Source organism: Megascapheus bottae, chromosome 4 (genome assembly GCF_031878675.1).
Source record: "Megascapheus bottae isolate mThoBot1 chromosome 4, mThoBot2.hap1, whole genome shotgun sequence".
Taxonomy (NCBI): Eukaryota; Metazoa; Chordata; class Mammalia; order Rodentia; family Geomyidae; genus Megascapheus; species Megascapheus bottae.
The window spans coordinates 49,074,643-49,098,711 of NC_143512.1; the positions used below are offsets into that span (position 1 = coordinate 49,074,643).

General features: G+C 37.2%; 1 protein-coding gene across 1 annotated transcript in view; it reads right to left on the minus strand.

Moving 5' to 3' along the window:
• Positions 1 to 4,252: 4,252 nt before the first annotated feature.
• The window catches only part of Rgs7bp (regulator of G protein signaling 7 binding protein), an 83,063-nt gene continuing 63,246 nt past the window's right edge, over positions 4,253 to 24,069 (minus strand). The window contains exons 4-6 of the mRNA XM_090331872.1: positions 18,776 to 18,923; positions 16,770 to 16,840; positions 4,253 to 7,179 (exon numbers count right to left, since the gene is read on the minus strand). Of these exons, the coding sequence (XP_090187998.1) occupies positions 7,088 to 7,179; positions 16,770 to 16,840; positions 18,776 to 18,923 (311 nt within the window). The 3' untranslated portion in view covers positions 4,253 to 7,087. The remainder of the gene's footprint in view (positions 7,180 to 16,769; positions 16,841 to 18,775; positions 18,924 to 24,069) is intronic.

A 24,069-nucleotide genomic window follows, 5' to 3' on the forward strand; every position in this document is an offset into this window, starting at 1 on the left:
CTGTAGCTGTATTGATTTGTAGCTAATGAAATAATAATCACCTCAAAGTGGTTTATGTTCTTATCTCTAGAATCTGTAAATATATAATTTTATATGGCAATGGCACTCTGCAATATGATGACATTAAGGATCCAGAGGGGTCCAATTTAACAATAAAGGTCCTTAGAAAAGAGACATGTAGAGACTCTATGCCTGTTGTCACTTTGTTTTTAGGCAGGTAAAATTGGTTTTGGACATCTAGAGGATACATTAGGTGATATCATACTGATTTCCATGCTCTACACTTATTACCATAATGTCTACACTAATTTATCTTCTTATCAATAGTGTACAAGGGTTTCCCCCAACATGTTGCTGTTTCCTTCCTTGATGATAACCATAAAACAGTATCTCAGTGTAGCTTTAATTTATATTTCCTTTATGGCTAAGAATGTTGCAAATTTTTCATGTGTGTATAGGTCACTTGGAACTTCTTTGAGAAATGTGTTTTAATTTATTGACTGAATTATTTACTTTCAATTTTAAAAAATATTTCATTTTTTCAGATAATTAATCTCTTGGATATATAGCTGACAAATATGTTCTCTCATCCTGTAGGTTGCCTCTTTAATTTGGTCTTTGGTTCCTTTGCTGTGCAGAATCTTCTTCATTTGCTACAATCCTATTTTTTTAATTTTGGATTATTCCAGAACTGAGTCAGAAATTTATTTCCTATGTCTATACAGTGATGTGTCTTTTCAAAGTTTTCCTCTAGTGGTTTCAAAGTTTTAAGTCCTGTTAAGGTTTTAGTCCATTCTGTATAGGGTGAGAAATAGGAGTATTATTTCTGTCCTCTTCCTGTAGCTGTCCAATATTCCCAATATCAACTGAAGAAACTATCTTTTCTCCAGTATATATATTGTGTCTGTCAAAAATCCAGTGGTTGTAGCTGCCTGGGTTTAGTTCTGGCTCCTCTATGATATTTGATTGGATAATGTATTTTGATGAAAGCATAATAGTGTTTTATTTGTTTGCTTGTTTTTACCATAGCCAATGCCTGATTTAATTCTTCCTCTATTGATTTCACTTAAATTTTTCTCCTTCCTTCCTTCTTTTCTTCCTTCCCTCCCTCCCCTCCTCCTTCTCTCCCTTCCTCCCTTACCTTCTCCTTCTGTCCTGCCGGCCTGCCCACCTGCCTTGATGGTGCCCAGGCATTTCTTTCCCCTAGCCCATTGCTCACATTTTAATAACAAAGAATAAGTCAAGCAAGAGTGGGGGTGGGGGAGGAGAACAAGTTATGACTCCAAATGTCTTTCACTTAAACAAGGACAAATGCAGTCATAATAGTCACCAGAGACATGTGTAAATAAACCAGGTAACTTGAGGAGATGAATGGGGTTGGGGAAATGGGGGAGAATGATGGGAGAATGGGGGAGAAATAAATAAATTGAATTTTAACTCCTTTGTAAACTACATAAAGGTAATTTAAAAACATAAAAATGTCTTTCACTTCTACATATTTTTAAAACTTTTATTATTAGGTTTTATTACACAAGTAATACATGTTTGTGGTAGAAAAATTAGAAAACACAGAAAAGCAAAAGGAAAATAATCAACCATAATCCCATTACTCATAGATAAGTGCTATTAACATTGTAGTCTCCATCCTTCTAGCTTTCTTATGCATATATACATACATAGATATATTTATATATAGTTTTCTTTTTTTACAAATATTGTGTCATACTATATATACTGTTTTATAACACATTTTTATTTAATATATATTGTGAACATCAGTGTTTAATCCCTGAAAAAATTATACAGATACAACATGCTTATTGTGGGAAAATCAGAAATTACAGATATGCACAAAAAATATAATGGCTCGCAAATCTCACCTCCCAGAGATAAATGCTGTTTTTCTTTTGGCAAGTATCTTTTCAGACTTGTTAAATGCATGTATTGTATGTGTATGTATGGTTTAATAAAAGGGATCAGATTCTAGATATCCCTCTAAAACTAGCTTTTCTCCACTTAATACTATAGCTTGCACATGTAAATAAGTAAATACACATGGATTGATGCACAGTATTCCATTAAAAGATCATATTACATTTAATCATATAATATAGATTTATTTACAAAACATTTCTTCTTGTATAATTTTTAAAAATAATGGATTACTGCTTCTTAGCTCACTTTTCCTGCACTATTTAAAGGAAAATTTGCCTAATTGGAATTATTGAACATGAAGGAAGACATAGTGCCAAAATAGTTTTCATGAAATTTGAATTAATTTATACATCTATTGACTTTTTTCCATATGCAATTTTTGCCCAGGTAACTTTGATTTGTTATTATTCTCTCCTGAGATATAAAAAAGAAATGTGTGAATTTGCATCTTGATTACTAGTATGTTCAAATACTTTCTCATTATTTTTGAATCATTTCAGATTAAGCATAGCTACTGTTTGTCCTTAGATAATTATTCTATTAGAAAGTTGGATTTCTTTTTGAATTACAAACTATCATTTATGCCATTCAGTAGTTATTGAATCAATAAACAGATTTTCAATAGTTACTTTGTATTTAGAACTGTTAAGAGTTGAAAAACCATCATTTAACAAAATAGATGTAGTTACTGTCTACTGGACTTCTAGTTTCATGGGATTAAGAATTAATATATATTAATTATATATAGAGCTAGACTTTTTATAACATATATGATAAATATTTTTTCTTAATTTGAGTTCATTTTTGGTAAAAGTTTTGCATTTTTAATTGGCCTAATCAACATTTCTTGTTATTTTTACCCTTTGGTGTAATGCTTGGAAAGTCTTCATTTTTCTCATTTTTTTTTTTTTTTTGTGGGTCATGAGGCTTGAACTCTGGGCCTGGGCACTGTCGCTGAGCTCTTCAGCTCAAGGCTACCGCCCTACCCCTTGAGCCACAGACCCATTTCCCATTTAACTGGAGATAAGAATCTCATGGACTTTAGTGCCTGGGCTGGCTTTGAGCTGCTATCCTCAGATCTCAGCCTCCTGAGTAGCTAGGATTACAAGCGTGAGCCACTGTGCCCAGCTCAAACGTCTCAATTTTTCCAAAATAAAATGACATGTTCATGTTGCCTTCTAGTCATTTTATATGATTATTTATGTACCCTTACATATGAATTTTAATTTCACCTAAAATACATTTTAATGAAAATTTTGAGGTAAATAGATCAATATGTTTCTCAGTGAATGGCTAATCAGTTATTGTAATATAACAAGTATAGCAATCTAACGATTTCTCATATTTTCAATTTTATTTTTATAATGTACTCGATTCTTCTAGTCTTGGGTCAATAGAGGATGTATTTTGAGGCCGACAGTAGCATTGTTTTCCCTCAGCCTACCTACAAGTCCCTAAAAGTTGAACATCTTCATTTTGTAACATTCTAAGGATACATCTTGCGTAAGCCTGTGTGTGTGTGTGTGTGTGTGTGTGTGTGTGTGTGTGTGTGCGCGCGTGTGTGTGTGTGCATGTGTGTATGTTGATAGTTGCAGTGGTATGAGTCAGGATTGATGATATCCTGAATCCTTTCAACATTGAGACCATCAGAGTTAGAAGTTACTGAGAAAATCATTGTCAGTCTGGCTGATTTACTTTACATGATATGCATTCATATTGTCACTCTGAAGCTTAGCTTACACTAGGTGGCACTATTGCCAAACATTCTCTTTTACAACCAGGAGCATGGAGGAAACAAATGGTCAGTCAGGGGTTTTGTGCAGAGTATGAACAATTGTGTATAAAGTAGAGAGAAATCAAATTATGTGACAAACTTCGTGTCACAAAAATTATTTTAAAGTTAAAAAATGTCTCCCAACAGTGAAGGAAGGGGTGACATTGCCCAAAAAGAGATGTACTCTTTACCTGACTTATGTAGCTGCAACCACTCTGAACCTCAACCTTATAATAACAATAAAAAGTAAATCTTTTAAAAAAAACAAACGAAACAAAAAATGTCTCCCAAAAGTTTTAATTCACTAGAGGAGACATCAGGACTGTGCTACTTCTTTGTGCAACTAATGGCAAAACCAGAAGTTTGCCATGACTTTGATATGTGCAACATCAGAGGACCAATTTTTAAAGTGTCATTTGGCCTTGTCTGCATGTCTCTTACCTCAATGTGTCTGGAAATCTTTCCCCTTACAGATGGAAAGCCCAGAAATATGGTGCTTGTGGTGAAATTCTGATGAGTTTTATTTTTTTTATATTTGATGGTTGTTCCATGAACAACGTATGTCTTCTGTGATGTGGAAAAAAGTCAACATGGGATATTAGAAATGTGGTTGGAAAAATGAGTAAATGTATACCACAGAAGGTTTCATCCTTTTCTGTTACAAGTGCCAGAGCACACATGAGAAAATGGGTCCAACATTCTCTACTTACCCAAATTTCAAACCCAAGCCAACCACAGCAAAATTTTATCTCAAGGAATGGCACCTGAGAAGGTCCTTTGGAAGATGAGAGGAGAGAGGGGCAGCTCGGAGGGATGTGCTGACACATCTGATGGGAAGTGGTGAATTGCCTATTGCAGCCAAGAACCAATGTAGAATTGGTATCGGAATTTTGAGTACTAAATGTAATTTTAGGACCTATTACTGAAAGAACATCTATAAATCTTGGAGTGTGTCTCCTGGAACTATAAAACTGAGCAAAGTCTGGAAACAGGCACTGAATAAAAGATAAAGTGGCTGAATATATTACCTTCGATCTGGAAAGTCTGGCTATGTAATTAAACAAGTTTCCATGTTCATGAATAGCTACTACAGCCTTTTCCAGACATGGAGGTGAGACTTGAATTTATTAACAGTCTTCAGCTGTATAGAGGATAAAAGGTAAATGTTACTTTCACACAGAGACTAAGCGAGAGTGAGCACAAATTGGAGCGGTAGTGATTTAAGTCAGGCATTTTAAACATCGTGCTGAACAGCAAAGTCTGGCTTCTCAGAGAGTAACCATTGCTCGATTAGTAGCCATGAAGTTGACGCAAAGGGTTCCATAGAGTCCAAGGCTGGGAGAGAAACAGGAGCAAAAGGTATGTTAACTTGGATTCCTTTGTCATTTTGACCCTTAAATGAAATAACCTTCAGTTCAAAATGAACCAGAGTCAGGAAACAATATTTAGTTTTAATCAAGCGTGATTTAAAATATCAAGGCTGGCAACCCAGGTTAACATGGGATTGGTTATTTGTGTGTTCAAGTACTATCCACTGTAGAGTCTTGAAGGAATATATTCCCGTCCTTTTTTTTTTGCAGGTATTTGATATAGAAAATGATATGATTATATAACTTTTCAAATATACTTCTCTTTGTAAAGCCAGGCATACCTGTAATCATGCACTAATTCTTGGTTCATTATAACACAACTCTGATGACAAAAATAAGGCCAATAAGCAGCTGGTGTGGTTAAAATAGAAGCCTACCATTATCTTTGGAGATCTATCGCTTTAATTTTTTCACTTTCAACACAAGACTGCTAGAAGATAAGTTTAATTACTGTATAATTTCTACACTATTTATTAGGTTGAACCATATAAAACCACCATTTTATAGATCAAAACAGTCAAATATCAGCAATTTAATCTAATTCAACCTATTGCAATAATTATTCACTCTCTTCATCTTCACTAAAACTAAAGGTTTAATATAGTGGTCTTTAGGTGAAGATATTTATGTACATATATATTCCTATGCAGGGTTGGCATTAAAGACAGGTCTTGAATAAACAACTTGTTTGTATCTAGCTCATCTTTCTATTGCAGTAGACTCTGGTGCCTTCTGTCTGACTTGAAATTTTTCATATCAGGGAAAACAAGAAAAGAAGTGCAAAGACTAGATCTTTTGACCTATAGGAAACTCTGTATAGAAGATGGGTCCAGGAAAAACAAGGGGACAAATATGATAAAAGTTGTACCATGTTACTAGTTTAATAGAGGACCACAACAAAGCTGGGTGCAGAAAAAGCAAAACACGTGGCTTCCTCCTTTCTAAAAAATAGTATTGCTTAATGTGTCCTGCTTCCAAAATTTTAAGCATAAGACAAGACACCAAGTGCACATTGGTAAAGTCACATCTGCATAGTCATCTAATATGAGACAAGCTTAGCATAACTAAAATTTTGTTATTATAGTGTAAAATGTTAAATATTTGTATGATCTGAGATAATTCCAGCATGCCCTATAAGATTTAACACTATGCTGATGTGCAAACACCATGCTTCAGATTTCAATTTGAACAGAAGGTGATAATTATTCAATTTTACATCTGAGGGTAATTGTATATGTCACTACGTCATTTCCTAACTGGATAATGTCATTCTCCAAGAAGCTGAAAAAAGACATCATTGGATCAAAAGGGAATAAGCTGCCCATATGCATTGTATGAATGTATTAGGATTATTGTGTATTTACAAAATGTAAGCATTGTTTCATATATGGTTCATGTTGCATTATAAATTAAGGTGTTTTCATCTTGAAGCTTTTAGATTTGGACAGACTAGAAGACTAAAAGTAAATAAGTGCAGAGAAAGCAATGGGTGAGGTGCTATATGTTCGATTATAATATTTCTAACAATATTCGTTGATTGAATTTTTGAAGCTTTGCAGTTTTTAAATAGATTTCTAAGTTTAAAGACATCTTTCATACATGACATTGCCACCATGAGATCAGGAAGAGCTATAGATATACTCTTATAATAATTTTTCTCTGTGTAACACATTTTAAAAACCTTCAAATAATTAAAAAATCATAATTCTTGAATCAGCCATGGCATGGTTTGGAGCAGACATGAACAATTGTCAGCTTCTAAAATCCTTTTAAAAACAGCCTGCTTTTGGAATTGGTTCTTTTTTTTTTCTTCTCCCCCCCACCCCTTGATGGCAGCTGCTTTCAAGTGTAAAATCATGGAGAAGGAGAGGGAGAGGCAGATAAAAGGAATAAGGAAGCATAGAAAACATAGTCAAAAACCAATCACTGTGTAGTTCAGCTGTCTAGAGGTCCTTGGGTTTGGTGATGTTTGTCAGGTATTCCTGGTGATGGGTTTCCAAGAATCTGCCTAGCTTGAGACGAGACAACACAGCCCAAAGAACCTTCTCTTCCGTCTTCTAACCAGTGGGTAGGGAGTTAGATTCAGAAGGCTGCTGTCATCTGTGATGAGACAGAAGGTGCGCAAGAGTGAAATACAGGGAAAAAAAAATCTAGTTGCTTTTTAAATCAGATGGTTATAAAAACCCAGCTTCCTTTGAATCAAGGATTTTCCATCTCCAGCACTGTCAACATTCAGGTCTAGAAAATTCTTGGTTGCACTAGGCTGTTCTGAGTGTATTGCAAGATAGGCAGCAATATCTTTGGTACACATTTAGTAAGATGCCCAGGACACTTCCTCATTCTTTTAGACAACCAAAAATGTTTCCAGATATGGCTGAATGTCCCCTAGAGAAGGAACAAAATCACACAAGGCTGCTCAGAATTAAAACTGTTTAGAAGCAATCTCTCAGCTGGGAGCAAAATATAGCTTATTAAAAATAGCTCATGGGCCAGGAGTTTAGCCTAGTGGTAGAGTGCTTGCCTAGCATGCACAAAGACCCAGGTTCGATTCCTTGGTACCATATACATAGAAAAAAGCCAGAAGTGGTGCTGAGGCTCAAGTGGTAGAACTCTGGTCTTGAGAAAGTCCAAGGACAGTGCTCAGGTCCTGAGCTCAAGCCCAGGATTGGCAAAAACAAACAACAAACAAAAAACAAAAAACAGCTCATGCTCTGGTTTATCTAAACTTGCCTCCATTACTCATTAGTTTCAACTGTGGCATGGAACAGGGAATTGAAGTTTGCTGAAGTTCAGTTGTTCTATCAACTGGGTTTAATCATGAATGCTACTTACCTTAGGTGAGTATTCAGTAAAACCATTCAGTAAAAATTGCTAACCTAATCTAGTGGCCATTATGTGGTACCATTTCGTTGGTTTCCTCTATTTCCTTCATATCTAAGAAAGAAGTTCTAGTTATTTTCTGTCAAGCCTTCCCACAGCACTTTCAGATGGACATTCAGAAGAGACTGATAACTGCTGAATACATAGGTTTGGGGTTGAAACTTTTAGCAGGAAGAAGAAATAAACCAGGAAATTGAATATTATGCCCATCTGGGCACATCAAATTAATTTAATTCACAGGTAAACATTTTCTTTGACAGTTCAGATTTTTCTTTTAATATGGAGAGAAACAAGAATGTTTTTCCTTTTCATGATGAAAAATAATTTATGGCAATATGGATGTTAACATTTTGAAAGATTAATGTATGGCGTCCTCCTTTTGTTTCCTTCCTTTCCTCTCTCCTTCACTTCCTCCCACTCTTATTGGATCTTGAACTGATGGCCTTCTTGTCAGGCAAGCACTGTACTGCTGAGCTATGCCTCCAGCCTTTCCCCTCCACCCTCCTCCACTGATTATATTTGAGATGGGGTTGTATTTTTTCTTTTTGCCTGGGCATATTTATGGACAACAACCCATTCTTTCTAATTAATTTTTTTAGTTCTTTTAAATTATTTTCCCTTTTGTATTTGGTGTGCCACCACACCAGGTTCTCTCCATTGTGATGGAATCCTGTAGGATTCTCTGCCTGGAATTGCTCAGAACAATGACCCTCCAGATTTCAGCCTCTCACACAATTTAAAATGGTAGATATGTACCTTTCCTCACCATTATGTCCAGCTTGTGAACTTTTCTACTTGCAGGAGTGTCATACCGTGATCTTCCTGTTCTCAACCCCCTACGTAGCTGAGGTTACAGGTGTGAGCCACCTGCACCCAAGTGGACAGCTTTCTTTTATAACTAACTTGTCTCCAAAGACTCAAAACAATAAAAGCAATGTCAGATAAAATGCATTAGCTTCATTTTTTTCAGGGAGTTCTCAGAGATTAATAATGACATAGTTAGAATGGAATGGAATGGTAAGTCACTTTCTCATTGTTTCTACAACTTTTACTTTCATAATTACTAAATGGTCAATAAGGTTAACCTAATTAGATGAGCAGTGAACTCTGAAGTGTACAAAAAGAAACTGACCTCTTAGTAACTCTTTAGATATTGACTATACTTGAAACTCAAGTTCACCTGTAATTCAATGCTTTTCTGAAATAGTAATCAAAATGAGGAAAACATATGGAGAAGAAAGATTTTGGTATTTCTATTTTTTCCAAAACTTGGAAGATACATTTTCTAAATTCCTATATCTCTTTGACTTTCCCCAAATATTTGAAGGACTTAACTATTCTTCATACTTCATAAAATGGAATCCTTATGCACATTATTTTTATTGCATGAGGAAATGTCTACCATCCTATTGTATTTACAAAGGGAATAATGTGTGCATACTGTGGACATACATTTAGCTCCCTCTTCTGCAAGGATATACGAAAGCTACCAGTACAACCATGCTCACTGCAGCATTATTTACCATAGCTAAGATATGGAACCAACCCAGATGTCCCTCAGTAAATGAATGGATCAAGAAAATGTGGTACTTATACACAATGGAATTCTCTGCTGCCATCAGAAAGAATGATATCACCTCATTTGTAAGGAAATGGAAAGACTTGGGAAAAAATCATATTTATTAAGTGAAGTAAGCCAGAGTCAAAGAAAAATAGACCCCCATAGTTTCCCTCATTTTTATTATCTAGTATATACCTAGGATTTTCCTAGCAGAAGATCATAATCACTCAATGGCTATATACGTATGACCATATAAGATGATGCTAAACAAAATGAACTCTAGGACATGGAAACAAGAGGTTTCTCTTTGTGGTTGTTGTTTTTAATGTACTATGTGAAGTTATTTCTTTTTTCTTACATTGTTTCGCCTTGTCACTCTATGTGATTTGTATATACATTTATTTGAATTAGGGAAAGGAAGGGAAACAACAAAATGGTGAGACAAAGGACAAAGGGTGAACTAGTGTAACAGTGATACCCACAGGACAATATGCTGAAAATGAACTTCCCAACTTGGGGGAGGATTTGGGAGAGGAGAGGAAGTGGGAAGAAAACATGGGAGGGGGTAACAATGTTTGAGAAGAAATGTACTTACTATCTCATGTATGTAATAGTAAACCCTCTGTATATCACCCTGATAATAAAATTGAGTTAAAAAATAAAAGCAGTTCAGTAGAATAGCCTATCGACCAATCTTCCTTGCAGATATATGTATATATATGTGTATATATACATATATACATACAGACACACATTCATTAGGAACACATACATATGTGTTCACATACATGTACACAGGATACATACAATTCTCAATTGAACAGAAATGTTAGGATTGGTGGCAAAGTGCTCAACTGTTAAACAAAGGGCAGGCTATCTACTAAGGATAACTGCTACTGTGAGGCAGCTTTGTTGTACATTTGAGACACCTTTATCGAGCCCAGAGCTCCTGTGATGATCACTGAGGGCGAAGGAGACACAAAAGCTCAAAACATCTTGGTAGAAATTCAGAGCAGCTTTCTACACTCTAGGAAGTTGACACCTGCCATAAGTGTTAAAATGTATCAAGCAACATGAATGCTTAGAATGATCTGAAATGAATTCAATCCCAAGGAAAGGTGTCTCTCCATACTGATTTATGTCTTTGAACTAAACATCTACTGAAAACGTGTGAGCAAAATGGAAGATTTCCCCACCATTCTAAATTTTCTGGGTGAGTTGACTCACTTCAACTTGTTGGGAAAGAATTGGTTTTTATTGCAAATGTTTGTTTGGATGTGGCATATTAAGATTTTTATCACATTTTCCCCCAAAGTGTAAAGCCTTAGAAATCTATAACCAATATGAAAATGAAAAGTAGGAAAGGGAAAGATAAGAAGGGAAGCATGAAAGTGACAGAAAAACAAGAAAAGGAAACCCAACCATACGTTTGACCTTTTGTTCTTGTGTGAGAATAAAGCCAGGGACTTAACAATCACACCGCACACTGATATCATTTCTCTATTGCTCAAAATCATTTTGATAATAAAAGGTTAGTGTATATACGATCTACGGAGGAAAAGGCTATGAAAAGAAGATTTCAACTAATAATAAGCTGTGTTTAAAGCTTTGTTCTCTGATAAACTCAAAAGAAATGCTTATAAAGCAGATGCATTATTGCAAGGGAGATAAAATGTAAAAGATGAGAGACTTTCATTGAACTCAGTGGTTATCAAATATTTGCCTCAGCAGCATTATCTGAGGTGTGCTCATGCACAGACTGTTGACTCCACCGCTGTAGTTTCTGGAGCAATAGGTCAATATTTCTTTCATGTACCCAGACATGCTGATGCTGCAGGATTTCAGATTACACTTTGAAAATCACTGAAGATCAGCTAAGTTGCAAGGCCCTATGCTGGGTTCTGATAATGCTATTCAAATGGGTTTTAATAGAAAGACAGTCTCTGGCCTCAAGTAACTATGAGCCTTCATTTAAAATGTCCCAAGAGAGATACAAGTGCTATGAGAATTTCCCAAGGAGAGGGACCAAAGGGAGATTACTGCCAAAACATCTGTGAAAGATGTTCCCAGAGGCCTTGGTGATCACTCTGGGCCACAAAGAATAAGGAGAATGTATTTGCTGAAGGGAGTGGGCATTCTTAATGAAAGGGACGATATGAAGAAAGATATAAAGGTGACTAGTAGCAGCCTAATTTAGATTAAAATAAACTGTCTACTGTTGCTAGAATAAAGTGTTTATGAAAAAGAAGATGGCACCAAAAAGAACCATTTAGGATCCCCGAAATATGTCTACACTATCTTACCCTTCCACTTAACTCCTATGACTCTTGTACTCCCTCCTTGGGCAAACTATCAACCTCTCCTTCAAGATTAGCTGTAGATTCTTCACATATCCGTCTCTTTGACAAACCATTGCTATAGCCCATGGCACCCTGTCTAAATCCAACCTTGTCTTCTCATCACACTGTGAACAACTCTTCTGGAATATCTTCATAAATTTACCTGAACTTCCCCAGCTCATCATCTGCCAGTCACTTCCCAACCCTCCTCCATCAAACTTCCAACCCCAAATTCCACACCACCTGCTTTTGACACTAGTGAGCACTTTCCGTTACATCTGGAGACACAGCTTTTATCCAGCTTCATCTTCCTGGTACAGCCTTCTTTGATTAATTTTATTGAATACTTTTAGTGTTTTCTCATTAGGTACCTTTGTAAACTGCTTTCTTTTTGCCTTGAGCTTTAAATTCTGTCATTCTAAGGCTCTTTTTCCTGCACACTCTCTATGAGCGGTCTCACCTATTTGCTAAAAATGTTCAGATCTGAAGCAAGTTCTCCCAGAGCCCATGTCTCACTTCACATTCTTAACCACTGGGCTCTACTGGATGTGCTAAATGTCAGTCATTTTCCACTTTTCCATTTCTCCTTTTCTCTCTCTCACTTAATGACTGAAACCACCATCCACGTTACATTCTAAGCAAACCCTGAGTTTATTCCTCCATTTTGCCTTCTCTCTTATGTATCACATCTGAGTGATCATATCCTCCTCCATAATCTCCTGGGTTTAATCACACCTTAGGTATTTTGCACCTGGAATACAACACTTGCCCTTATCTGTATCTTTCAACAGCTCGAGAATAAAATCACTTTTCTCAGGAAAGTGGCTATTAAAGATCTCTTTCCTAAGCTTCTATGTTTCTCACTTTGCCACCTGCTGCAGTGCTGGTTTACATATTGATAACAAAAAAATATGAAACAAACCCCCAAGCATCCTGCTCTTTCTTCCTCTTTTCAAATACCTGCTCATACTCAATATCTTCTGCCTAGACTGTCTTTTCTCCATCTTTTTTTTTCTTCAGATAACTCCTACTCATCCTAAAAAATCTTAGCTCAAATGCTTTCCAAAAAAGCAAGCTCTAATAATCTCTCATTTTTAACTCAAATCTAGGTTAGGTGAGAATACCACATGGTCTTGTTGCAACCTCTGCCTAATTCTGATGACATTTTGATGTGCTAAGTATTCATTTCTGTGTCTTTCAATACTGTGAGTGTGTGCATGCACATGGTAGCTGTCTTCAAAATTCACATGCCAACCCTGAAGCCTCCTGTACGACCTCTGTGAGGTGAGGCACAAATCATTTGGAAAAGAATCACCTTTTTAGGTGATCCTTATCTAGTTCTGCCCTCTTGAGAGACAGAGGGACCTTGCCAGCATCTAGACAGAACTTGGTGCATTGTAGCAACCATGATATGTTGGATATGGTGATAGGGACAACAGAAACAGGATGTGAGAGCTCTATTCAGTAGTGAGCCGACATTTAACACTTGTGACTAGAGATTCTGTACTACGGGAGGAAGGAAAGAGAGAGGGATTGCATATATCACACTGAATCTTGGATAAAATGTTGTAGAGATTACAAAGAACAGGTGCTACTACAAAAACGCCCTGAATCATCTTTTAAAATGAGATGGAAATACAAAAAAATTTCATATGAGGCCTTGGGCAAAAAATCTAAAATGTTATTTCCAGGGTAAAAGGTGACACAGTTGCCCTTAAGTTCTAAGCCTCTTATCTCTGACAAAGTTAGCTTGATTCTGTTTACTGGGTCCAGATTGAAGTGAATGTGGGGTGTGTGTGTGTGTGTGTGTGTGTGTGTGTGTGTGTGTATTATTAGTAGCTCAAATGTCTTCAGAAGTGCTATTGCCTATAGGAGGTTCCATACCATAGAACAGATTCAATTCCTGATTTACCTAGCTCCACATCAATTCTTGCATTCTCTCAATACTAAATTCTATGCATGAGTGACTATACCAACACATCCCATAGCCTTGATTTAGCTCAGGCTTAACAAACCTGCCAAGATTTGTTTCATAACAGTGTGCACTTAGAAGATGCTTGTCCTTCACTTTCCAAACTCTTCTTAGCCTTTATTGGTGACCTTATGGGCTCTCTACAGGTGGTTCCATTTGTAATCTCTTTGACACAGCAAGATGATCATCATTAATGAAGCTCCCTATAGCACTGTCAATGACCCAGAATAGAGGACAGGAGGGCAGTGAAGCAGGGGAAAACAGAAGGGTCTGAAGGCCAGGAGACCTGCAGGTCACTACAACCAGCTGCCACAGAACAAGGGTACCTTGCTCTTCTTGGCTGCAGCTCTTTGTCTCCAGTCTCAAATTACAAAGACAGGAAAGAAAAGACCTTGTTTAAAATGAAGGCATCACCATTAATCATTAAAATCCTGCCCTTGGCAAACTTCTTTTTTTTTCCTACTGAAAATCAAGTTAACTTAGATGAGTTAACTTTTGATTAGGGAGTGTATGATTAAATCTTTATGACTGAAACAAACCCAGGATAATTTCTGACTCAAGGAGCAAGATAGAAACTGGAGTAGAACAGAATATGAGCTGGAAGATATTCCTAACATCAGAGTAGTCAGGGATCCCGACAGGAAAAATAAGGACCTAGCCTGGTATTATCCTCTCTCTCCTCTTTTTCTGTTTCAAACACACATGAAAATTGAATAAAGAGAAAGGAAGTAAGAAGCCAAAAAGAAAACAGATGGCTTCCAAAAATGGTTGCCAACCAGTAAGCCTCATGTTTTGACAATAAAATTCTACTGAAAAGAACTGAAATAATTTCCCACATTTTACCCCATACCATTTTCTGCACCTAGCAACCTAGACCTGTATGATCAGCAGACTAGAGAAGTTTGTGATAGATCTCAGTCTATAGAATTTGAATAAGCTGGTGATGATTGACTTATTAAAGCCATGTCCCACGAACCTATTAAAAAATACCCCCAAGAAACCTGGCCTTTGAAACATATTCTCCTGCCCTCAGCTTGTCTGGACTCTTCAGTCAATTCACACAAACCCTTCCCCACTGGTCAACAGGTGGACCTTTACGTAAGGAAAGGTTCCACTTCTCCCTCAGTTGAAGAAATCTGTATTTCCAATAAACCTTCACCTCAAATTCCATTTTTACTATTAAAACTTACTGAACCACTCCACTTCCTTTTCACTAATTCCAGGCATTTCTGACTTTTCATTGTCCAAATGGATTTGGGTTTCAAGCCCTGCTATCATTTATTTGGATGACCAGTCCTGTATACTTTGTGCTTTTGCATATTGTCAATCGTCAATATTATTATTGATATTATTATTATTTATTTAGAACGTAAAATTTCAATTATTTTCTATTTATTAGTGTAATAAAATTTATAGTCTACTTCTTACAATTATGTCTGTCATGACATAATTTTTTTCTGTAAACTTTTCTGCTTATTCCTTAATGCATGGTTCAGAAACTGTTAGATGAATTATTAGTAGAAGTGAAGGGAATGTTTAAGATAATTTGATTTGAAATATAGGCTTCCTGGCATCCTGACTGGGGGACACTGAGTTAGCCACCCTCATTTGGAACTGAATGTGAGGTTCGGCAAGAGGCCAGGAATATTGACCATGTTGGGGTGAGGGCACTCTGTCTTCAGTATAGCATGTCTACTTCATGTGTACTCTGGCTTAAGCCAGTTGGCCTTGGTGACCAGGTCCTTCTGCTTGGGGCTACCTGATATGCTACCTCTCCTGCCTCTTACTTTCTGACCCCCACCCCTGTGCTCAGGACCCTCCACTCCCCAGCCTCTTTTACTGACGTTCTCACTTCCACCTCTCTACCTTCTGCCCAACTTCTGAAGCCAAGAGGCACTTCAGCTCTGCTGCCAATTCCTCCTCCTCCTCCTCCTCCTCCCTCTGCTCCCAGGCAAGCAGTGCCCTGTACTCACTCCTACCCAGACTTGGCTCAGTGGAATCAGGAGGAGTTTCTTTCTTGTCTCTAAAGATCCTTTCCCACTCTCTAGGTGCTACTTGCTGAAGCTGATGCTTCATCTGTGGATGCTCTAGCCAGGGATGCTGTAGCTATGGATGCATAGTAAAGTAGCTTTCTATACATCCCTCAGACTCAGACCAGCAAAGCTAGGTCCAGACTTCACAAATATCATTGTTGTTACAATGATATTCTCCTAGTCCCAGGCTCTATTCTCGAGAGCAGGGATACAATAGTTAACAAAAGTATAGAGAGTCTCTTCTTGCATTCTAGTGAATCTCTCCTTACCAGTTTGTGTCAGGATATATACTCCTAGGATACCTTTGGAGATGGAGTCCCGAGTTCAGGTTCCAACTCCAGTGTTTCTGGCTAAGTTAACTAATCGCTTGTGTCCTTGTGTCCTGAAAATTGGGAAACAGTAGTTGTATTTTCCTCAAAGTTGTTAGAAGTAAGGTTTAGAGGGTGCTACTCAGTTGCCTATCTGTAGATTCCTAATAATTTTAAAGTAATAATATAGTACAGTAAATACAAGTAAAGTATTTAGGATAGTGGCACATTGAAAGTTTTCAAACGGTCTTCTTTTGAAATTTTTCCTAATTTCTTGTACTTTGCTGTAAACCTCACCCTGGCAATGGTCAAATGTCTTTTTGTGGCAACCCCTGGCACAATGATTTCTATCGCATGTGACTAGCATGTGACAGGAGAAGATGGGAAAGAATCTGCTTCCAGGTCAGAGTATACCAGCCTCCTTCAAAGCAAAACCCTGTTCACTCAAGAGACTCTCATAACATTTTTTTAAAGGCAAATGACATTCAATGCTGTCTTTGATTTGTGGAAAATAATTACCTTATTTTCTAAGAAATAAGTCCCAAGTTTATTCTGCTAAAAGCATCAAATATCTCAAAGCCAAATGACAAGACTCACCTTGATTTTTCAGTGGTAAAGGCATAGTTTCCCTGAGTTTGCTTAAAAGGTTTTTCATTTCTCGCATGTCTCTGTAAAATTGATGAAAAAGAGAGAATAATCAGCTGTGAGATCTTAAAACAAAATCTCAGTCTGTTCCGCAAGACACCTAAAGGACAAGTGTCCATGCCTAACTGTACTAGCTCTGGTTTCTATAGGCAGAGATTGAATTTATTTTGCTTTCACAAGTAAATATCTGAGACAGATTGGCTTTAGAAGGAAGGGAAACTCCTCTGTCAAATGTTTAGTGTGTCTTCTGCAGAAGCTCTGACCTAGCTGAGCAGAGAAATGACTTTGGTATCAAGGGCAGTACTTCCACTTACAGGAAGAGACCAAGAACTGAATCTGCCTACCTGGGGAGAGTGGAGTGCTAGAAAGATTATGGTCTATATATGTTTCTCACTACTGAGTGGGTCTAAAAATCCCTTCCTTACTAGGGTCAGAATTCAGCAGAACACTAAGTCTTTCTGAGGGTTTCACTAAAGAAAATGTTGGAATAGCTATCTATCTATCTATCTATCTATCTATCTATCTATCTATCTATCTATCTATTTATCATATAGTGCATATTATCTATACTTTATATACACTTAAATATACACATATACATATATACATATAAATATATACCAGTACTCACCAAACTAGATCCTTGTCACTTGTTTTTATTACAGGGACTTACTATGAAGCTCAGGCCAACCTCAAACATCCATCCTCCTGCCTCAGCCTCCTGAGGTCTGGTATTGGAGAGGCATATGTTGACATGCCTGGAGGATGATAAATTCTAAAATCTCTGAAGAAAAGTTCTTCACAATAGTAGGGAGTGTGTAGGAGAGCATATGGGAACTGCTAGACTCTCCCTAAGCCACTTGCCTGTCCTTCCAAGTTTCCTCTCACTGCTTTGCTCAGAGCACACCATGCCATTGGGGACCTATGGCACCCACCATCATCTTAGAGGACATGCAGTTTTAAAACCTCAGCAAGGCATTTAAGCAAGGCATTCCACATGTCTGAATTCTGAGGATCTACCAGAAGCATCTCCACATGATTTTAGATTCTTTTCTCTTAAACAAATGGAAATTTTAGGAACCAGTCTAGTAGGTGAGCTGTAGGAGTAGGTAGGTTCATTTTGATTCCTTCCTAGGAGGTATGTTACCATTCTATTTATTTTAAGATAGGGTCTCACAATATAGCTCACTGTAACTGACAATTTGTGACCCTTCTGCCACAGCCTCCTGGGGTTAAAGTTGTGTGCCACCATATCGGCATTCCTGGATTGTTTGCATTTTTCATGGAGATGTGATATGCTGCCCTGTACCTACTGGAGGTCTTGCTACAGTCTCCCTAGAAGAGTTGGATTACCTTCTCTGTATTATGGGTTGGATATAATATAGATCCTAAGGCTCATAGCATTATTAAGAGGTGATGATCATGAGGGCTTTTGCCTAATCAATGAATCAATCCATTGATAGGCTCATCATTTGATGACATTATTGAGAGGTGGTGAAGAAAACTAGGAGGTGGAGTCTGGTGGGAGAAAATAGGTCACCAGAGATGTGTGCTTGAAAAGAATTTTTATCTCTGGTCCCTTCTGCTTTCTCAGCTTTTTTGGTTGCCATTTGGTGTGCTCACCAAATGCTTCCTGCCCAGGGGTTTTGACTTGGCTCAAGCCTTAAAGCAATAGAACCAGCTGAACTTGGACTGAAACTCCTGAAACCATATTGTTTCTCCCAGGTTTTTTTTATTAAAGCAATGCAAAATTGACCACTATATGAAGTTTGTACAAAACAGATTACACAGCCTCTGAGGTCCCCGCCAGGGCTATGCTTCTCTTTAGACCAAAGCATTTATGTCTTCTGAATCTGAAGTAGAAATCCCTCAATACTCCATGGCCACTAAGATCATGAACTGAGGGAGGATTAGCAGTCCACCCAGGGGCAGTCAACCTAGGGAAAGTTCCCACTTACCTTTCGGTGTTCTCAATGTCTGTGGAAACCTGCCAGGAGTGCTGCTGAATCTCCACCGGGGATGGAGAGGAGTCCTCCAGGGCAGGGGTTTCAGAACTCTCCTCAATTTTTCCATCCAAACTCTTTACTGCCCCACCAACTTCCTTTCCTAAGGCAGGTATGGTTGGGAAAAAGAAGGGGAGAAGAAATCATAAGTGCAAATTCTAGACCTAGGAAGTTACTGCAAAGGTTGGCAATGCTTTGACTCCAATGATATGTCAACTGTAACAGCTTTCTGAGTAATAAAATAATTGTGTGTGTATATATGTGTGCATGCATATCATGTATGCACACCTTCCAAGAAAGATAGTTGAGGTGAATACAACTGAAATCAAGTTATAATTAAGGACCATACCTCTGTTAGTGTCTCATGATATGTTGGGAATGAGTTAGGACAAATGAGCTTGGAAGTAGAGATTTGGCCTGAGAAACCATGCTTTTTGGTCTCAATGCAGGGTGAGAAGCTGGTGACGCTCAGCAGGAAGAATGGGGCTTCTGCTCTTCTCTCTGATTTCAGGTACTTGTTACGTCAGTCTACAGTAGGAATTGTGGAATTATCTTCTAATTCCTTCTTTCTCTAACCTCTTTTGTGCGTCCTTCATTGAGGAGAGACCCAAACTACATGACCCAAAATTTCTGTCACTCAAGTGCTAGGTGAGGGTGTCTATATTGGGTGTCTATCCACAGCAATGCATTGCCAATGCATTAAGACTTGTGTATGACTGATTTCATGTGAGATCAATTACACAGTAAATCAGGACTTTCTGGACATAAATCTCTAAAATGGTTTAAACATACATTTGTATGAATTTAAACGGGAGGCTATAGTCTTATGGCCTAACAACCCAACAATAACTGTGTATTATTTTACTTTAAAAGGCCTCGCAGGGCCAGGGGTTTGGCCTAGTAGTAGAGTGCTTACCTGGCATGCCCAAAGACCCGGGTTCGATTTCTCTGTATCACATACATAGAAAAAAAGCTGGAAGTGATGCTGTGGCTCTAGTGGTAGAGCACTAGCCTTGAGAAAGTCCAAGGACAGTGCTCAGATCCTGAGTTCAAGCCACGGGACTTGTATCCACAGGAATTATCCGGTACTCTGAGAATGATCTACAAGGTTAGACTCCTGTGTTTTAAGCCTAGTTTTGTCATTTGTTCATTCACCTGCTCATTGCTTCATTACTTACAAATAAATTTACAAGTGTCAGGTAGTTATGGAACAGTAGGCTTGTTGTTACAAATAATGGAAGTAGAATAAAATAGTATCTTTTTCATGGAGTATAAAGTGTTAGAGATGGTCAATAACAAAGACTAAGTAATTGTGAAGTTGTTATCAGACAGAGTAGCTGGTTTGTATCTTTATTCTTACACCTGGTTTTATTTCAGTATGTGGACAAAACTCTGGATTAGTTATGGAATTGTTATATCTCACATAATTGAATATTTACATTACATAAACTACACTTGAAATTTCTTAGCTAAGACTCACAAATCCTGCTGTGACTTTTTTTTTGGTATTTTTTCCTTGTTTTCCTATTTTTATCCCCTAGATGAAAGCACATGAAAATCTTCAATTTAGGAGGTTTTTTAAGTTTATGCATTTTTTGATTTTAGAATAGTCCCATTTTATTGTAATTGATAGAGGTGTTACAGTTACATTTGTCAGATAGAAGGTGCATTACTTCTTACACATTGATACCCCTTCTCATGCTTTTGTCCCCATTTCCCTTCCCCCTCCTCTCCCCTCATCCTGTTTTCCTCCTTCCCTTTCCTATTTCAAATAAACAAATAAGCCGGGCATGGTAACTCACTCCTGTAATCCTGGCTACTCAGGAAGCTGAGCTCTGAGGATCAAAATTCAAAGCCAACCTTTGAACACAAAAGGATTTGAGACTCTTATCTCCAATTAACCTCTAGAAAACGGGAAGTGGGGCTTGGCTCAAGGGTAGGGTGGTAGCCTTGAGCTGAAGAGCTCAGGGACAGTGCCCAGGCAGAGATCAAGCCCCATGACCCACACACAAAAAAGTAGCACTAGAAAACTCAAGCAAACTAACAAAGAAAATGGACTGTCCATGGTAAAACTCCATGGTTTTTGCCATTGGAGTCTCTATCAAAAGAAACTAGCAAAAATCTCATCCTTGTAATTTCTAAGCCATAAAAGTAGCAGAACAAAGAGAAAGGCAAATTAAGAGGTAACCATACACCTTTCAACAAAGTGCAGAAAATTTGAATCTTTTGTTATGTGCTTTCTGCACACTGATATTGGGGGATGAAATTTTTCTAAGGAACTGTTTTTCAATTTTATGGTATGCTGTCGGGTAGAAATTAATTAAGTACATAATTGAACACATTATCATTTCACAGTAGGAGGGAAGTGACCTCTTTAAAGCATTTGCCTTATGCTTCTGATAGAATAGAGTAAATATAGTCAGTCAGTTCAGTTGCTCTCCACCTTTGGGCAGAAGAAGCTTGGGGATATGAGCTGAGTAGAACAGCTGAGATCTCTTAAGAGTACCCAAAGGGGCTCCCTGAAACGTCCCTCTGATTTCCAAACCTTTGAAGGAGAAGGCAGCCTGAAGGCATTTGGTGATCATGGACTAGGCTAGATCTGTGGCATGCAAAATATCTTGCTTTTTACATGACTTAAAATATATTTTAGTCTCACATTTAAATTTTATTGGCTGAGTAGAAAGATCTAGGTTCAAACTAAGTTTCTCTTAGAACTGGGATGACATTGTTCTCTTAACTTCTATTTATATCTCAGGATGCTTTGTATGTAACCTATTTATGGTTCTCTGCAAGATTTTAGGGTGTAATCTTTAAATTTTTGAGTTCTAAATTGACTCATAAATATGTTCCAGGCATGAATTTTTATTATTTGAATTTTTCTCAATTAATATTTTGATTAGAATTTGTGATTTATTTTCCCTAATTTGTTATTTTGAAAGAAAGTATAAGTTTATATGTAAATTATACACAAATTATACTTATTGCATTGTGATGAAACACAAGTATGTTACAGATAACACTTTATATTAAATACTTAAGCATATATCCCTTTAATTATATAACCTCAAAGTTACTATTATACTGTAGCAATTTTAAACTTTGGCTAAATATGACTCAAAACAATTTGATATATCACTATTATTTAATGTGTAGTCTGTATTTAAACTTGTCCAGTTGTTCCAATGACACTAAAACTCTTACCTTTTGAGAAAACCAAACAATAACTATGCACAGCATTTGGTTGTCATGTTTCTTTATTCCTTTATCTAGAAATCTAGAAGAGTACTCTCATCTTTTTTTTTCAAATCATGAATTTTTTTTTTTTTTACTGAAGCCTAAAAGTCAATTGATTAATAGGATAGCTTTCCATTTGTACCTCTCTGCCCATGGATAGGTTCAGAGGAATTCATTTTGGCCAAGAATATTTCAGAAGTGACAGCGGGTCCTTCTACTACTACATCATGTCAGAAAGTGTATGAATCAGCATATCCTATTATTAATGGTATTAGTAATAATGTGGTTAAGGTAGTTTCTACCAGTTTCAACTATTATAGATATACCCATTTTTCCTTTGTCATTATTAAATATCTATTAGGGTGTGTCACTCAAATAACATGATCTTTTTAAGTGTTTCTGACTCTTCAGTTATATGTAGGGATATTTTAAAAATTATTCTTCATTGCTACATTTCTCAATACTCTCTAGTCTTCCAGAATTCCAATCTCATATTTGCATCTCTTGGATTTATCGTCTGTGTTTGTTAACTTGCCTCTCTATTTCATATTTATCTTTTGGACTGAATTCTGGGAAAATATCTTCACTTGATCTTCAGTTCATTCTGTTAGGCTCTCAAGATTTCCATTATGATTCTAGTTAATAATGGTGGTCAGAGATTGTACCAACTTGCACGCTAGCCTGCTACAATTTTGTGGATAATGAAAGATGCCGTAAGTTCCTGGGTCTGCGACAGTTTATTACTCACAGAATGACAGTAGTACACATGCCAGCATTTTTGCTAGTCTCTTGTGTCCTATTTACTGCAAGAAAATCACATAGGAACAGAAGGAATCTAAACACATAGTAGGCTGTGACAAGAGAGAATCACGAAACTTTTAGGGTTCCAGTGTCTCAGAGGGAGACTTAAAAAAATTGAATACTGGGCCAGGAGTTTGGCCTACTGGTAAAGTGCTTGCCTAGCATGCACGAAGATCCGGGTTTGTTTCCTTGGTATCACATACATAGAAAAATGCCAGGAACGGTGCTGTGGCTCAAGTGCTAGAGCACTAGCCTTAAGAAAGCCTGAGGACAGTGCTCAGGTCCAGAGCTCAAACCCCAGACTGGCAAAAAAATTAAAAAAAAGAATATTAAGCATTCCTTTTCCTGCAGGAGCTACTCTGTTTTTTCAAAGTGATTACTAAATAAACATCCTTGAAATAATAGGGCAAAACAAGAACAACCAGCTGTATGCTGGTGGTTTATGACTGTAATCCTAGCTCCTCAAGAGATTGAGATTTGAGGATCATGGTTCAAAGCCAGTCCAGGCAAGAAAATCTGTGAGACTTATCTCCAATTAGCCACCAACCCGCCCCCACCCCCGAAATGTAGCTATGGCTCAAGTAGTACAGTGCTAGCAACAAAGCTCAGGGACAGCTCCTAGGCTCTGAGTTCAAGTCCCACAACTGACAAAAAAAAACCCCAAGAATAATCATAACTTCATTTTGCAAGATGCACAAAATGGAGAATTAACTCTCAGTATTGAATTTTTGTTTGATTAATAGTATTTTGTATTTCCAACAATCTAGCTATTTCTGATGTGGTGTTGCTATTGTCTCATGCAACAAATTCATAAATTCTTTTGCCTAAATTGATTATATATATATATATATGTATTTCCTTTTATAAGAATTTTGTCACTCCTGGATGTCTAATCAGATATGTCTTGACCATCTCTGTTTGTATATCATCCTAACAGTGTCCTTCTTGTAAGAAGGGTCTTGGTATAGACAATATGTGTCTAAAGCTTTTTGGGGGCAGTTGTCTAGGAGTTCCCTTCTAAAGGTTCTCTGCTTATTCTTTCTTTTATTGTTATTGTAAAGATGATGTATAGAAGGGTTACAGTTATATAATTCAGGTAATGAATACATTTATTTTGAACAGTGTCACTCCTTTCCTCACTTTCTCCCAGCTTTTTTCTCTCTGACACCTAACCCCCACAAGTTGTATAGTTCATTTTCTTTTATTTTTGACAG